Raw genomic sequence first — 13220 nt, forward strand, 5'->3', positions numbered from 1 at the left:
AGCCCCCCAGCTGCGCGGCCAGGAATCCTTCCGCAGCCGCGTCCCCTGCTCCGTTTCTCACCGAACTCGTAAGACGGGGATCTCTCTCTCCATAGCAGAAGAAACCTTGGCTTACTCGACTGAGGGTGGGTGGGGGGTCCTGGAGGGTTGTGTTGTGTTTAAGAATGCCGGCTCCCCAGCCAAGCCCGCGGGGACCTCAAGAGCGAGCAACGAGGCCACCGGCTTCAAGCACAAAGCTGTTTATTTCCCTGCATTGGGCTGGAATGAAATCTGCAGGCAGCCGAGACGCAGGTTTTAGCTTCCTTCTCCGGCAGGGTCACGGGGGAAGGGACGCATAAAAAGCTCGCTTGCCAGCCGCATGATTTGGCTTATTTTACTCCTTTCGTAGCAGGTGCTTAATTGTGGCATAAAGAGTTCCTGGCAGCTTTCGCCGCCAGCCTCATTCCTGAATGGCCCCCTGCCTGATGCAAAACAATAGCACAATTGTGACTTGGGTCAAAACAATTCTCGCTCCATGTTAACCTGCTAGACAGCTAGAGGACAACAACAGTAGGAGGTGATGGATTGAGAGAGAGCTCTGCAAGAGACACTTTGCCCAGTAGGAGGCGCCAAGGAGTACAATAAGGAGAGGAGGAGGAAATACTGCTACTGGGAAGAGGCGGAGATGAAGAAAACCGAGTTATAGCTATTCCAGCTATGCTCATTTAGCTCCACAAAGCACAGTTCTACACAGGGAGGGATATGCCTAGGAGTTGGCCAGGTTGGCCTCCATCAAAGGCCCAGGCCCAGCAGGGTGAAATCATTGTCCTTCTCCACACTGGTACATCCTAGATTAAGCCTCTTACCCAGTTGAGTCCCCTTTGCCCATGATAGGCAGCAGAAAATGCACATTCTGCACCAAAACAATCCTTTTTCTACAACACTTAACTCTGTATACCAAGGGTATGCGGCATACCAAAATCAAGAATTTAGGGAACTTCCTGAAGGTGCCACCTCTGACACTAAGAAGTAGGATTCCCAGCTGACCAGAAACAACCCCTCCCCAAACCAAACTAACCCCAAATCATTCTGGCCTGCTCTTGGGCTTGTTGTAGTGGCAGATGTGCAGAAATCAGCAGGAGAAGCTTTTCACAGCAGGGAGATAAACACTGCCATCTGCTAATCTGCACATCATCAGGCTGCAATTTGAAGCACAGCAAGAAAGGGGCAGGTGGAAAAATGGCATTTCTACTGAGCAAGTCTGCAGTGCTGGCCCAACCATTAGGTAGAGTGAGATGTCTGCCTCAGGCAGCAGATTCCCATGCCACCTGCTCTGTGTATCCAAAGGTACGGTATGTGAGACTCAACCTCAATCCACACTTCTGCAGAGGGCAATGAGTTAAAACCACTCTATCCCACCCATCCATGCCAGGAGCAGGTTCGCGCTGTGGGTTAAACCACAGAGCCTAGGGCTTGCCGATCCAAAGGTCGGCGGTTCGAATCCCCGCGACGGGGTGAGCTCCCATTGCTCGGTCCCAGCTCCTGCCAACCTAGCAGTTCGAAAGCACGTCAAAGTAAAGTAGATAAATAGGTACTGCTCTGGCGGGAAGGTAAACGGCGTTTCCGTGCACTGCTTTGGTTTGCCAGAAGCGGCTTAGTCATGCTGGCCACATGACCCGGAAGCTGTACGCCGGCTCCCTCGGCCAATGGTAACGCGAGATGAGTGCTGCAACCCCAGAGTCGGTCACGACTGGACCTAATGGTAAGGGGTCCCTTTACCTTTACATTTACCTGAAATATATATATTTCCTCCCCAAAAGCTATTCACAGAACTACCAATTGTGTAAATGGTGTGTCCTCTCATTTGGGCCCTATGTGACAGGCACTTATCTACCACCAGTCCAAATTGCTTAAAAACTATAACCCATCCTACGGTTTCTTGGGAGTGCTGAACAAGCTGGCATTTGGCTGAGCTGAAAGGGAACACACACGCACACACACACACACACACACAAACTGAAGTCACCAATGCAGTTTCAGCCGTCAAAAGCTGGATTTGACCAAAAGCAGGGGCTGAATTCCCCCCCGCCCCGCTGCCTTCTGCTTTTATCACAGCTGTAATTAAAATGCAGTTTGTTCTCTGTTCCCATGTATCCCTGATATAAGCCTCTTGATCTTATCCCCAAAGATTCCCCATCTGCCCTGCTTGATAATCGTCCTTGTTCCAGGCAGATAACTCCAAACCCAAATGCAAGATTCTGCATTGCTTTGTCCTGAGCTGAGCACTGCAACAGCCACAGATCAAACAGGGAGGTATGCTGAGGGAGTATGGTGCCTTTGCCTCCCAAAATCCCACGGGGTCTGCCCAGCCTCAGTGTTACACATTACCCATAATTCTTTATGCCAGCACTAGAAATGCACTCCATTACATTGCTCTGGTGCTTTGTACTAGGTTGGGGAACCTTCGTCTTGGCTCGAGGGCCACTTTCCCTTCTGGGAAACCTTCCAGGAGCCACATGCCAGAAGTGGGCAAGGCAGAGGCAAAAGTGGACAGAGCAATTGGGGTAAATGTTATGCCTGTGCAATAGCCTTGTTTCTACACACACACACACACACTTAATCCTCCATCCACACAAGCCTGAGGCATTCAGAGTTCAAGAGCACATTCCAGCCAGGCAAAACACTATCAAGGATAGTGTAAGGCAGGCCCAATAGAATGTGTCACTGGTGAGGGGGTCAGATCTGAGGAGAATCCTGAGGGTTGGATCAAAAGGCTTGGAGGGCCACATTTAGCCCCTGGATCTAAGGTTCACCATCTTTGCTACACACTTAACTAAAATCCTTTGTAACTTTTTGTAAACTCTAGTACACAGCCAACATATTCCAAATCCCTCAGTGTCCCTGCTTAACCTCAGCTGTGCGTTTTTGGCACGGCTGCTACAGTATATTACCCAGAAGCCCTTGGGTTGTATGCCTGACTTTAAATAGCTACCAATTAAACACTCTAAAGTTGTAATTTTAATTGTTGTTGCAAGATGCTCTGAGAGGTGCTTTGCACCAGAAGGGCGGGGTATAAAGGTTTTAATACATAAGAACAAATGTTTTAAAAGTTCTGCCACGTTTTCCAGTTCTCACTGGATGCTTTAGCCCAGAGGCTCGTAGGAAACCTTACAAAGCCCCCATTTAGTCTGTCTGATCTCTTGAGAGCTTGGTGGGTTTGCTGCCAGGCCCCTGCCAGCATTTGACAGACAACTCTGAGTCAACTTGGTGAGACTGCAGTTTAAGAACAATCCCCTAGAGGTAAAGTTCACATTCTATTCACAAAGAGCAAGGGGCTGTCTTGGTAGAAAGGAAATCAGTGCACTGTTCAAGATCAGACATTCAGTTCCATTCACCTTTGAATATATAGGGTGCTGCTTGCCATCTTGACCATGATCTGATCCACCTACATTCCTCTTTCCAAGCTGTAACGTTAACTCAGCACAGTTAAGTTTGCACTACATAAAGCTCGCTGAATACAGCCCTGCCTGGAGTTGAAAAGTTCAATTCATCTAGCTGGGAGGGGAGAATTTATACAGGTGCACGTCGCAATTCTGTAGCAGTGAATTTGAAAAGCAAGACATAGTTTCTAAATAATAAGGAAAATGTTCTGGAGCACAGTTTGAGAGTCTAAACGTAGGTCATTCACATAGTATGGGGAAACCCAGCCAGATGGGCAGGGTATAAATAATAAAGGAATAATAACATAATCATATTATTATTATTATTATTATTATTATTATTATTATTATTATTATTATTATTATTATTATTATGGCCAAAATAAATTGAAACCAATCTATGTACTCACAAGGCATTGTTCATCTTGGTCTTCAGTTTGAGGTGGGCTTTTCCTCTGGATTCCATCTCTTCCACTTCCTCCTCCTCTTCTCAACAGTCTGAAAGCAGAAGAAAGATATATGCAGATGAAGGTGAGAACTGCCTTTGAAGTAGCTTATCTCTCCAACATTTGAGAGATGGCATTTCCTTAGTCTCTAAGTCTTAGACATGCTGGTCTGTATCAGCTTATGGTTTGTTTAGCAAGACAGAATACTCAAAATGACCCTTAAATTGAGTTTACTGGATTGTCATCATACTGGTCCCAATGGGCGTACTCTCCAGTATTTGAGAAAATAGGTAAAGTTCACACTATGTTTGTGATTGAAAAACAAAAACTGTGTGTGGAAGGCTTCCAAATAAACGTTGGGACATAGGTTTGTAGTCCTACTCAGAGGAGATCTTCTGAAATTGGTGGACACAAGTAACTGAAGTCCATGGAGTTCAGTTGCTTTACTCTGAGTAGGACTAGCATTGGACACAACCCATAAAAAATGAAGAGTGTTGTCCCATCCTCAAATCACCTTTATATAATCATAATCTATTCTGCAACTTTCTTCCAAAATACTAACTTTTCAGAAATCCAGTGTGCATTGGATGTAGATGCCATTTACTAAAGCAGATGGAAAGTGGGCCCAGAAAGCAGATTGGGGCCAGTACTAGGTATAAACTCTATTTGTGCAAAAACAAAGCTTTCTGCATTTTTTGACTAGACTGAAAAAGAAAGCAGCTATAAACCACAGTTTGTTTATATGTCAGGATGATCAGCTGGACTACTTTGGATAGGCTCATTCTCTGTTGGAAGGGCTGTCCAGTTCAGGACTGGAAAAAGATAATGAACCCTAAGAAGGGGAAGATGCCCACCTGCAGCAGGGTCTCTAAAGCAAACCTAGCAGGCACAAAGGTCACCTGGCAGATAGAAACATTGTAACTTAACTAGAAATATAACCTAAATGTGCACATTAGTATCCCACTTTGGTGTTGCCTTCTGCCTTTGTTGCTATGGTGTCTTGACTGATGGCACTGTTAAGTATAACCTAGCTTTTCGTACAGTTGAAGCACCTAAAGAGAACCTCCTTTATGTTTACTTTGTACACAGCTTTCAAAGTAGCACAAGGTGTTTTTTCTTCCACATCCTCTTCTCTCTATTTAGTTGCCATAGCAACTGTTTCTAAGCTATCCAGAACTAGGCCTGGCAGTCCTGATACCTGATACACACAGACAGCTGTTGGCAGTATCCAAGTTTTCCACTATGGAGATGTTTTTAACTTCTTTGGCTCAGCTTTGAGCAACTCTAGGAGCAGAGTTTTAAGGATCTCTCATACACAGTTTTCAGCAAATAGAATCAGAGTACAAGGAAATAGCAAGTTCAGATTAGAAAGCTGAAACCGCAGCAATGGAGACCTGATGTACAGCTTTCTGCATGATGTGCTTATTGTCTGTTTGCAGGGAGTTTTAACTTTGTATATGGGAGCATTCAAGGGCCATATGAAGGGAAATAACCCATTTTTACCACACACACAAAGTATATTCAACTGGAGGCAGGCTTGGAGGTTTTCGTAGAAATGAAGTGGTGGTTATACACCACTTGGTTGTAAATAACCCCAAAGATAAGACAATGAAATCAGGAAATTTTTACAAGCCTACATTAAAACATACAAAAGTTAAAATACTATTACCTCAACTTTCTAAGCAGGCTTGTCTAAATAATGTTTTATCAGGTATATTTATACTGTACATTATGTTCCAATAAAAACAAACAAATAAAACAGTCCAGTTTCTGACATGTCTCAAACAACTCCTGAAACACGGCTTATGTAATGAAGAGGCAGTTAGAGGAGCTGTATTCTTTTTATTGTATGGGCTGGGCTATCAGGAATGTTTGTTCACTAAGACCAGATCCTGCTTCAATGGCTGTCTGGCTTAACATTTGAAACCAAGGTTATCTATAAATAGCATTTTTAGTTCCAAAATGGCATTTGTATTCGGTGTGTACCTTCAGCAGGAGAAACAAAATAGCAGCAGTGGCATATGATGCACCCAGTACTAAATCTCAAGATAAGATTTAAAACCTCAAGCAGTAAAAGCAGAAGTCCACTCCCCCTATTTGTCAGAAGATTAAATGGGGGAAGGGAAAGCAGAGCACGGTAGAGTCGGGGGTGCACGTTGTCTGAGCCAAGTCCCCTGCCTTCAGCAGTTGGGGGTGGGGTTTGCTGCCCGTCTGAATTTGGAGGTACAGTGGAACCTCGGTTTATGAACACCTCGGTTTATGAATTTTCGGTTTACGAATGCCGCGGAGCCATCTGGAACGGATTAATTCACTTTCCATTACTTTCAATTGGAAAGTTCGCTTCAGTTTATGAATGCTTCAGTTTATGAACAGACTTCCGGAACCAATTGTGTTCATAAACCGAGGTACCACTGTAATATTAATTCACCTTAATTCCATTTTAAAAATCAATGGTTAAAAGTTGACTTTTAATTGACATAAATGAATAGTGGTTAAGGGTGCCTTGGTAGGACTGGAGAGACCCAGATTCAAACATGAAGCTGATTCAAACCCCACTTGGTCACAAAGCTAATACAGAGTGACCTCGCGCCTGTCAAAAGACAGGCAGGAGCTGCATGGCAGAGCACATGCTTTCCATTAAGAAGGTCCCAGGTTCAATCTCTGGCATCCCCAGGAAGGGTTGGTAGCAAAGGCTCCTGCCCCAAACCATTGGAAACTGCTGCTGCTAGTCTGCGTAGACTAGGGGTGGCCCTCTAGCTGTTGTTGGATTGCCAACTCTAGTTATCCCTAGTGGTCAAAGATGAAAGGAGATGTCATCCAGAAACATCTGGGGGGCTGCAGTTCCCTTACTTCGGGTGTAAACAGCACTGAGCTGTTTACACTTGACATAAGGCAGCATCCTGTTCCTCAGGTGAAATACTTCACAGGATAAAATCTGAGAAATAACCATTTATGTTGCCAGGCACCTTGGAGGAAAGGGGTGAAAGAGTTATGTATGTGACAAACAAATAGTGCTCAGCCGTAACAAGCAAACAGAAACACTATGAAATCATCTAAATAGCAGGGCTTGGACACAGTGCACTCAGTGGGCCCACCCTGCTGTTGCTACAATCCATTCAGTTGGTGGATATGCATTAATTTTAGAAAAAGAAGGAGGAGGAGGAGGAGGAGGAGGAGGAGGAGGAGGTGGAGGAGTTTGGATTTGATATCCCGCTTTATCACTACCCGAAGGAGTCTCAAAGCGGCTAACATTCTCCTTTCCCTTCCTCCCCCACAAGAGACACCCTGTGAGGTGGGTGGGGCTGAGAGACTTCAGAGAAGTGTGACTAGCCCAAGGTCACCGAGCAGCTGCATGTGGAGGAGCGGAGACGCGAACCCAGTTCCCCAGATTACAAGTCTACCACTCTTAACCACTACACCACACTGGCTACACCACACTTTTATTACATTTGTATCCCATGCTTCCTCCAAGAAGCTCTGGGGCCTTACATGGTTCTCCCCCTACTCTTTCTGTCACCACAACCACCCTGTGAGGTAGGCTAGGCCAAGAGAAAGTGATTGCCCAATGTCACCCAGAGAAATCGCTGGCCTCTGCTTCACAGTGCCAGAGCTCCCTTCAGCTTTGAAGAAGGATGGGATCCTTATGAAATAATGCTAATGACTGTGCTGTACCCAGACGTAAGTGTGCTCCGTTTTCTGAGCATGTACGCAGGCAAGGCAAGGAAGGAGTCCAGGGAGAGAGGTGCAGCTGTTGGCATGAAACATTTAAAGGTTTGACTCCCCACTGAACTGTAGCTTCATACAGTATTCACAGCCTCATACAGTATTAAGAGCTGCCAGTGCCATATGAAAAACTGTGGGGGGAAATGTTCTATTTGGACATGGTTTTGCTTTTAATAGCATATCCCATAATTTCTCTCCAACCTCCTGCTGCTCCCTCCCTCTGCTTTTTTAATCACCAAGAAAAGTTGCATAAAAATAAGATAATATTACCAGTAATATTTCACACTTTTCTTTTTCAAGTGCTTTGCAATGCATTAATTTTCACCATGCATTCATAAGACAGCTAAGTGTTATCAATGCCCTAATTTCCCCCTTCTTTTCTTAACCCCCCCAACAGTGGAAAACCGCAGTTCAGAGAAGCAAAAGGCTTGTGTTTTAAAACATGTGGCTTGACTTTTAGGAGATTCATTGAATCTAATTTATTTATGGTTACATTTACATCTTGCTTTTTATCTTAGGAGTTCAAGGTTGCACACTTGGTTTCTCCCTGTCTTCCTGTTTTATCCTCACAAAAATCCATAGTTTGACCAAGTGGCTGGTGTAGCTTCTCAGTCTGTAGCCCACATGGCAATTCCATCCTGATGGACAACTTTAAGCCCCCTTCCCCCACCTCCGCTCTGCCTTCTGATTATTATATTTAAAACCAGGCTTGGAGGAGACAGTCCAACTCTACAGTACTTGGAAGATAAAGAACAATAAGAAGGGAGAGCAGGGTGGGAGGGTAGGCTTGAAGACAGCACAGAGGATTTCTGCAAACAGAGAACTGTCCTATGCAAAGTAGGACACAAGGTCTCCCTACCTCTGGTATAAGCGAACTTCATAACTGTTGGGAGCTTATACATGTCAAAGGAGAACCTTGCCAGTGTTTTGTGCTGCTGGTAGGTGAACCTCAAAAGAACTGGGCACTGTTGGCTAGGAGAACAGAGGGTAGGGTTTAAAATGATACAGTTTTGAGAAAGCCGATTAGAGAATAGGGATGAAAAGAACCCAAGGCTACATTTGATGAGGCAAGAGCTCTGCCTGTACTTCCAAGGGAAGAGGGAGAATAAGGCCCCCAAGTGCAGTGTATCTAAAACACCCCATTACTTTAGATCACAAAACTTAGGCTCTATCCAACAGACTTGAAGCTGAATTTCTACAGAAATAGAAATTCCCTTGAAGTGTTGGAGAAAAGAGAGGATCTCATGAGCTGGCATTATTCGGAATAGAGATAAAGATTTAGCATCTACAACATCAACCCAGAATGCATTAAGCATTAGTTTGCATTAAGCAAACTAACCAAAGCATTTAGAAGGAGCATTTTCTGGCAACAATGAACAGGGAAGAAAAGAAGACCCACAGAAGTCACAGGGCCCACAGAAGCTGTGCAAAGTAAAGCTGCCTCTTGAGCAATGATTGCTGACTGTCCATGTCCATCTTGGTTTGCACCATCTCTTACCTGTCTTTACTTTACACAAATTCTGCAAGCGATGAACTTGTTGCCTTACACCCAGGGTAGCAGAGTCTCTCTGTTCTTCTTGATCTGTCACACTGCATTGAAGCTCCAGTGAATGCTAACTGGTGAGCACACAGATAAGCTCCATTTTATAAGCAACTGCCCATGTGATCTGAACAAATGTCCCAAGGTTGAGAGCTTTTTCTTTTCTTTTTGGTAGGAGAGAGAGAGAGAAAGAAAGAAAAAGAAAAAGAAAAAGAAAAGAGAGAGAGAGCACGCGCCGAGAACTAAAACCTGTTGAACCACAATCAAGGTTTCAGCTCAGTAGAAAGGAATTTTCCACTAACAGGAATACACCTTTGTGCTTAAAAACTGCCTGGTCCTTTGAACAGGAGATCACAGCCAGGGCAGGAGGATGGATAAAAGGAGGCTCTGTGGATGCCATTTGAGTGCATGAGAGCACAGAGAAAGTGCAGGATCCGGTACTGGATGCAGATTGCAGCTTCCAGAGAATTTCAGCTTGTTTAAAAGAAAGGAAGAAAGGAAAACATAGCGCTCAAGGATGCACTGATAATGTTTCAAGGGTGGTGGGCCAAAACCTCAGAAGTGAAAGCAGGGAAGGGGGCTAATTTAAATTTCCTATGGGTGGAGGCAGGGGTTCATGGTGGAATACAGAGTTCTTTCCCCATGGATAGCCAAATCAGAATAAGGCTGCAATCTTGAACTTCCTTGGGAGTAAATCTAATTAACGCCAAGAAGGCTTACTTCTGAGTTTATGTATTTTATGCAAAACAAGAGAAACTCAGGCCAGAATCCTATACATTCTTACCTGGAAGTAAGTTCCATTGAACACAGTGGAGCTTGTATTCTGTGTAGAAATGCATAGGATTGCACTGGTAAGTTCCTTTCCACTATTTTAAGGGGGACCTCATGGCATATCTGTTTCCCCATAACTTTCCCTCAGCATTTTGCTAAGAATGTAAGTGGTTCTCTTATTCAGTTGCTTTTTTTTTTTTTGCCTTTTCCTTCCTGGTCCTTGGGTGTCTGTATTTAAACTGTAAGCCTGTGGGCAGGATTTTTGTTAAGCCTGTGGGCAGGATTTTTGTTAATTTTATGATATACAGTATACTTTTTGGGTCCTTATTTTCTTTAGGTGTTTCTTTCGTAGGGATTTCGGATGCAATCCTGTCTATTTGCCTCATGCAACAAGAGGACTTGGGGAAGGGGTTATCTGTCATAGGTGTGTGGAACTTTTGGTCCTCCAAATGTCGCTGAACTACCATTCCTGTCAGCACCAGCAAGCATGGCCAATGGCCAGGGCTGGTGGGAGTTGTAATTCAGCATCATTTGCAGCACCACGGCTGGGTCAAGGTTAAGAGGGCCTAGAAGCTGACACGGAATAGAGTGTGCCTCTACCAAATGTTCATTCAGAACTGGCCCATACACCTTCACTCCATGGTGGCTCCCCTTTACTACATCCACAGCCCAAGAAGACAATAGCAAGAACCCACCAACAGCATAAGAATCGATATGGCTAACTAGACCTAACAACCCCTCCCCCTCACACATACAAACAGCACCCAATGCAGTCAACTGAAGTCAACCAACCATGCCCTGGCCCCTAAGTTTTCTCACCAACAACAGAAACTAATAAATGTATAGAAAGAGAACCTACCCACGTGACACTGACCCAAAATCCTTGTACATACACCATGTAAAAAAATGATACTATACTGCCCCCTTTCCTCTCTCCCCACCTCCGCCCCCAGCCTTGTAGACTGTACTGTCTATAAGATTAGCAGCTCACATTGAATATAACTGATCTGCAGAAAGGACTGAAATCAGAGATGTTGAATGTATTTATGTAACCCAAGAAAATATTTGATAAAAACAATTTTTAAAAAAGACAAAGAACTGGCCCATGTGAACAACACATCATTAGTAGCATTATCTACTTCCAATCTTGGCACTAAAAGAAGACCTAAGGCTCCAAAAAAATATGCAGCATATTTCCAACACACACAACAGAGTTAGGACACTAATGATGGAACAATCCTGCAAGACCCCACATTGCTTTTTAATCTTTAGTGTCCAGTTATGTAGACTACATATCACATTACTAGTCTCTAAAATGTAATAATTGGTGGCGGAGGTACATAACAACTTTCCTAAAGAATCTATGTTAGCTCAGGAAATGAGAAAAATGGAGAGCAGCATACTATGCAGAACACAGCAGGAAATAGTCTCCCCTGATAGTCACCAAAAAGCCAAGAGTCTTCTACTTACAAAAGGGTGTCTCCCAAGCAACCTCAGTGGGCTTGTAGTCTTTGAATCCTTGAGTGCCAAGTCTTCTTCACAACAATACCTCCTGTCAGTTGTGTATCCCTGGCAAGTCACAGAATCACAAATGCACACCTTGCCTCTGGTTCTTGTTTTATACTCATGCAAACAGGTACTTAGGATAAGAAAGAATGCAATTAAGTCCTGGGAAAGGGGGAGGAGGCAGTAGTAGCAAAGGAAAGGCGGCTGAGTAATTGTAAACCTCAAAGGTGAGCATCCCACAGAGTATGGATAAGTGCCTGGGAACATGTTAGAGATGAAGGTGATTCAATGGGAACCAAAAGATGTAGAGTCAGCAAAGGATGGCCAAGGACCAGGTTGTTTAAACGGGGTGGATGAGTAACTGCAAATGATATAACACCAATGAATTATTGGCATGTTGCCACTCAGTGGGGAGGGGGGAATCCATAGGAAATCTCCATTTAAATGGAAAATGACAATGTGCATACAAAGCTTAAGAGCACTCAAGCTATGGAGATCAGGCCAGTATATGCGTTCATTTTTGTATGTTGTTTACTGCAGGTGCAGGCATTAGCTAACTCTTTAATTTACACACTGCTGGGCCTTGGGGCATTTCTGTATCCATAGCTGTTGTCCTTGATCTTTAGCGACCTTACTAGGTGTACAGAAGTCTGTGCTATTTGTTCAGATACAGGTGGCAAAAGTTATAGAGGCATATGTTCAGAACTGTATATGCAAATATTCCACCAGGAAATGGGGCAATGCCAAACCTCCCAGCCTGGTTCAGAGAAACAAGGAATAGCAAAGTAGTTTGTACAGGACCAAGGGGCCAAGGGCAACGATTTTCTCCTTACACTGCAACACTTGCTTGGATTGTAATTAAATCTAGAAAAAGCCATTCTCTGAGCATCAAGGCTTCAGGTGATGTAAAATTTCTGGCATATTAATGCATCCTTCCACCCTGCCTGACCTCTCATCTGCAAACCCCTAATATTGCACTGCCCATTTGGAGAGAGACTTCTACAACAACCTGCCTGCCTTCTGAAGCCATTCTATATATTATTTATTACTTGTTTACTCTGCCCTTCGTCTAAGGAGTTCAGCACAGTCCCTCCTTCCCTTTTCCCATTTTATCACCACAACAACTTTGTCCGGTGGGTTGCTGAGCAGTACTCACTGGCCCAGTCTTCAAAGGTGAATGATATTTGGACCTGGGTTTCCATAGCCTTTGCCCAATGCTCTTAACAACTATGCTACACTAACTCTTTGTGCATTCAGTCTACTCTTAGCCTTCAGATTGGCATCTGTGCAGCCCATGAACCCACAATTTGATCTCCACCATCTCTGTGCCAGCCTATCTACAGTATCTCTAACTGCTGAGGTGGAGGGCAGGCAAAAGTGTATCTCATTTGTATGCTGCAAATGCCAGTAGCTGCTGGTGAAACTGCTGTTCTTCTTTAGTAAGGTGAATGAAATGCTATTTAATTACAGATGTTCCCTCTTTTGGAAGAAGAGATTGGCAAGCCGAAGTCAAATAAGTACAGAAAATGCCTGTTGCGCCAGCGAGTTCCTGTTTGGTCCACGTAGATTTTATTGTCTGTGGTTGCACATACTTTTTAAAATACAAGACTCAATACTGCTGCATCTGGTCCCTAATTAGTTCCTCAATTAACTAGTACATTTCTGTTCTGTTTACAAAGTACAGCTCTTGCAGAATGGTAAACAAGGGCTTCTTTCTCTAATAGCAGCCCTTGCATAGTGTGCTTCCATGGTTCTGAGAACTCCCATTTCCTTAAAATTAAATTACTGTATATTATACGGTAATATTTTTGATCA

General features: G+C 44.0%; 1 protein-coding gene across 3 annotated transcripts in view; it reads right to left on the bottom strand.

The window, feature by feature from the left end:
* RHOBTB2 (Rho related BTB domain containing 2) overlaps positions 1–11475 on the bottom strand; it is a 34127-nt gene extending 22652 nt beyond the window's left edge. Inside the window, exons 1-2 of one of the 3 annotated variants that reach the window (XM_035139518.2) lie at positions 11370–11475; positions 3830–3917 (exon numbers count right to left, since the gene is read on the bottom strand). In XM_035139518.2, the coding sequence (XP_034995409.2) occupies positions 3830–3885 (56 nt within the window). In that variant the 5' untranslated portion in view covers positions 3886–3917; positions 11370–11475. Of the gene's footprint in view, positions 1–61; positions 3738–3829; positions 3918–9086; positions 9296–11369 lie in introns of those variants that run through there. The other 2 variants (XM_060268356.1, XM_060268357.1) reach the window with 2 other exon arrangements.
* Positions 11476–13220: the final 1745 nt, after the last annotated feature.

The sequence above is a fragment of the Zootoca vivipara genome, chromosome 15, assembly GCF_963506605.1.
Source record: "Zootoca vivipara chromosome 15, rZooViv1.1, whole genome shotgun sequence".
NCBI classification, from domain to species: Eukaryota; Metazoa; Chordata; class Lepidosauria; order Squamata; family Lacertidae; genus Zootoca; species Zootoca vivipara.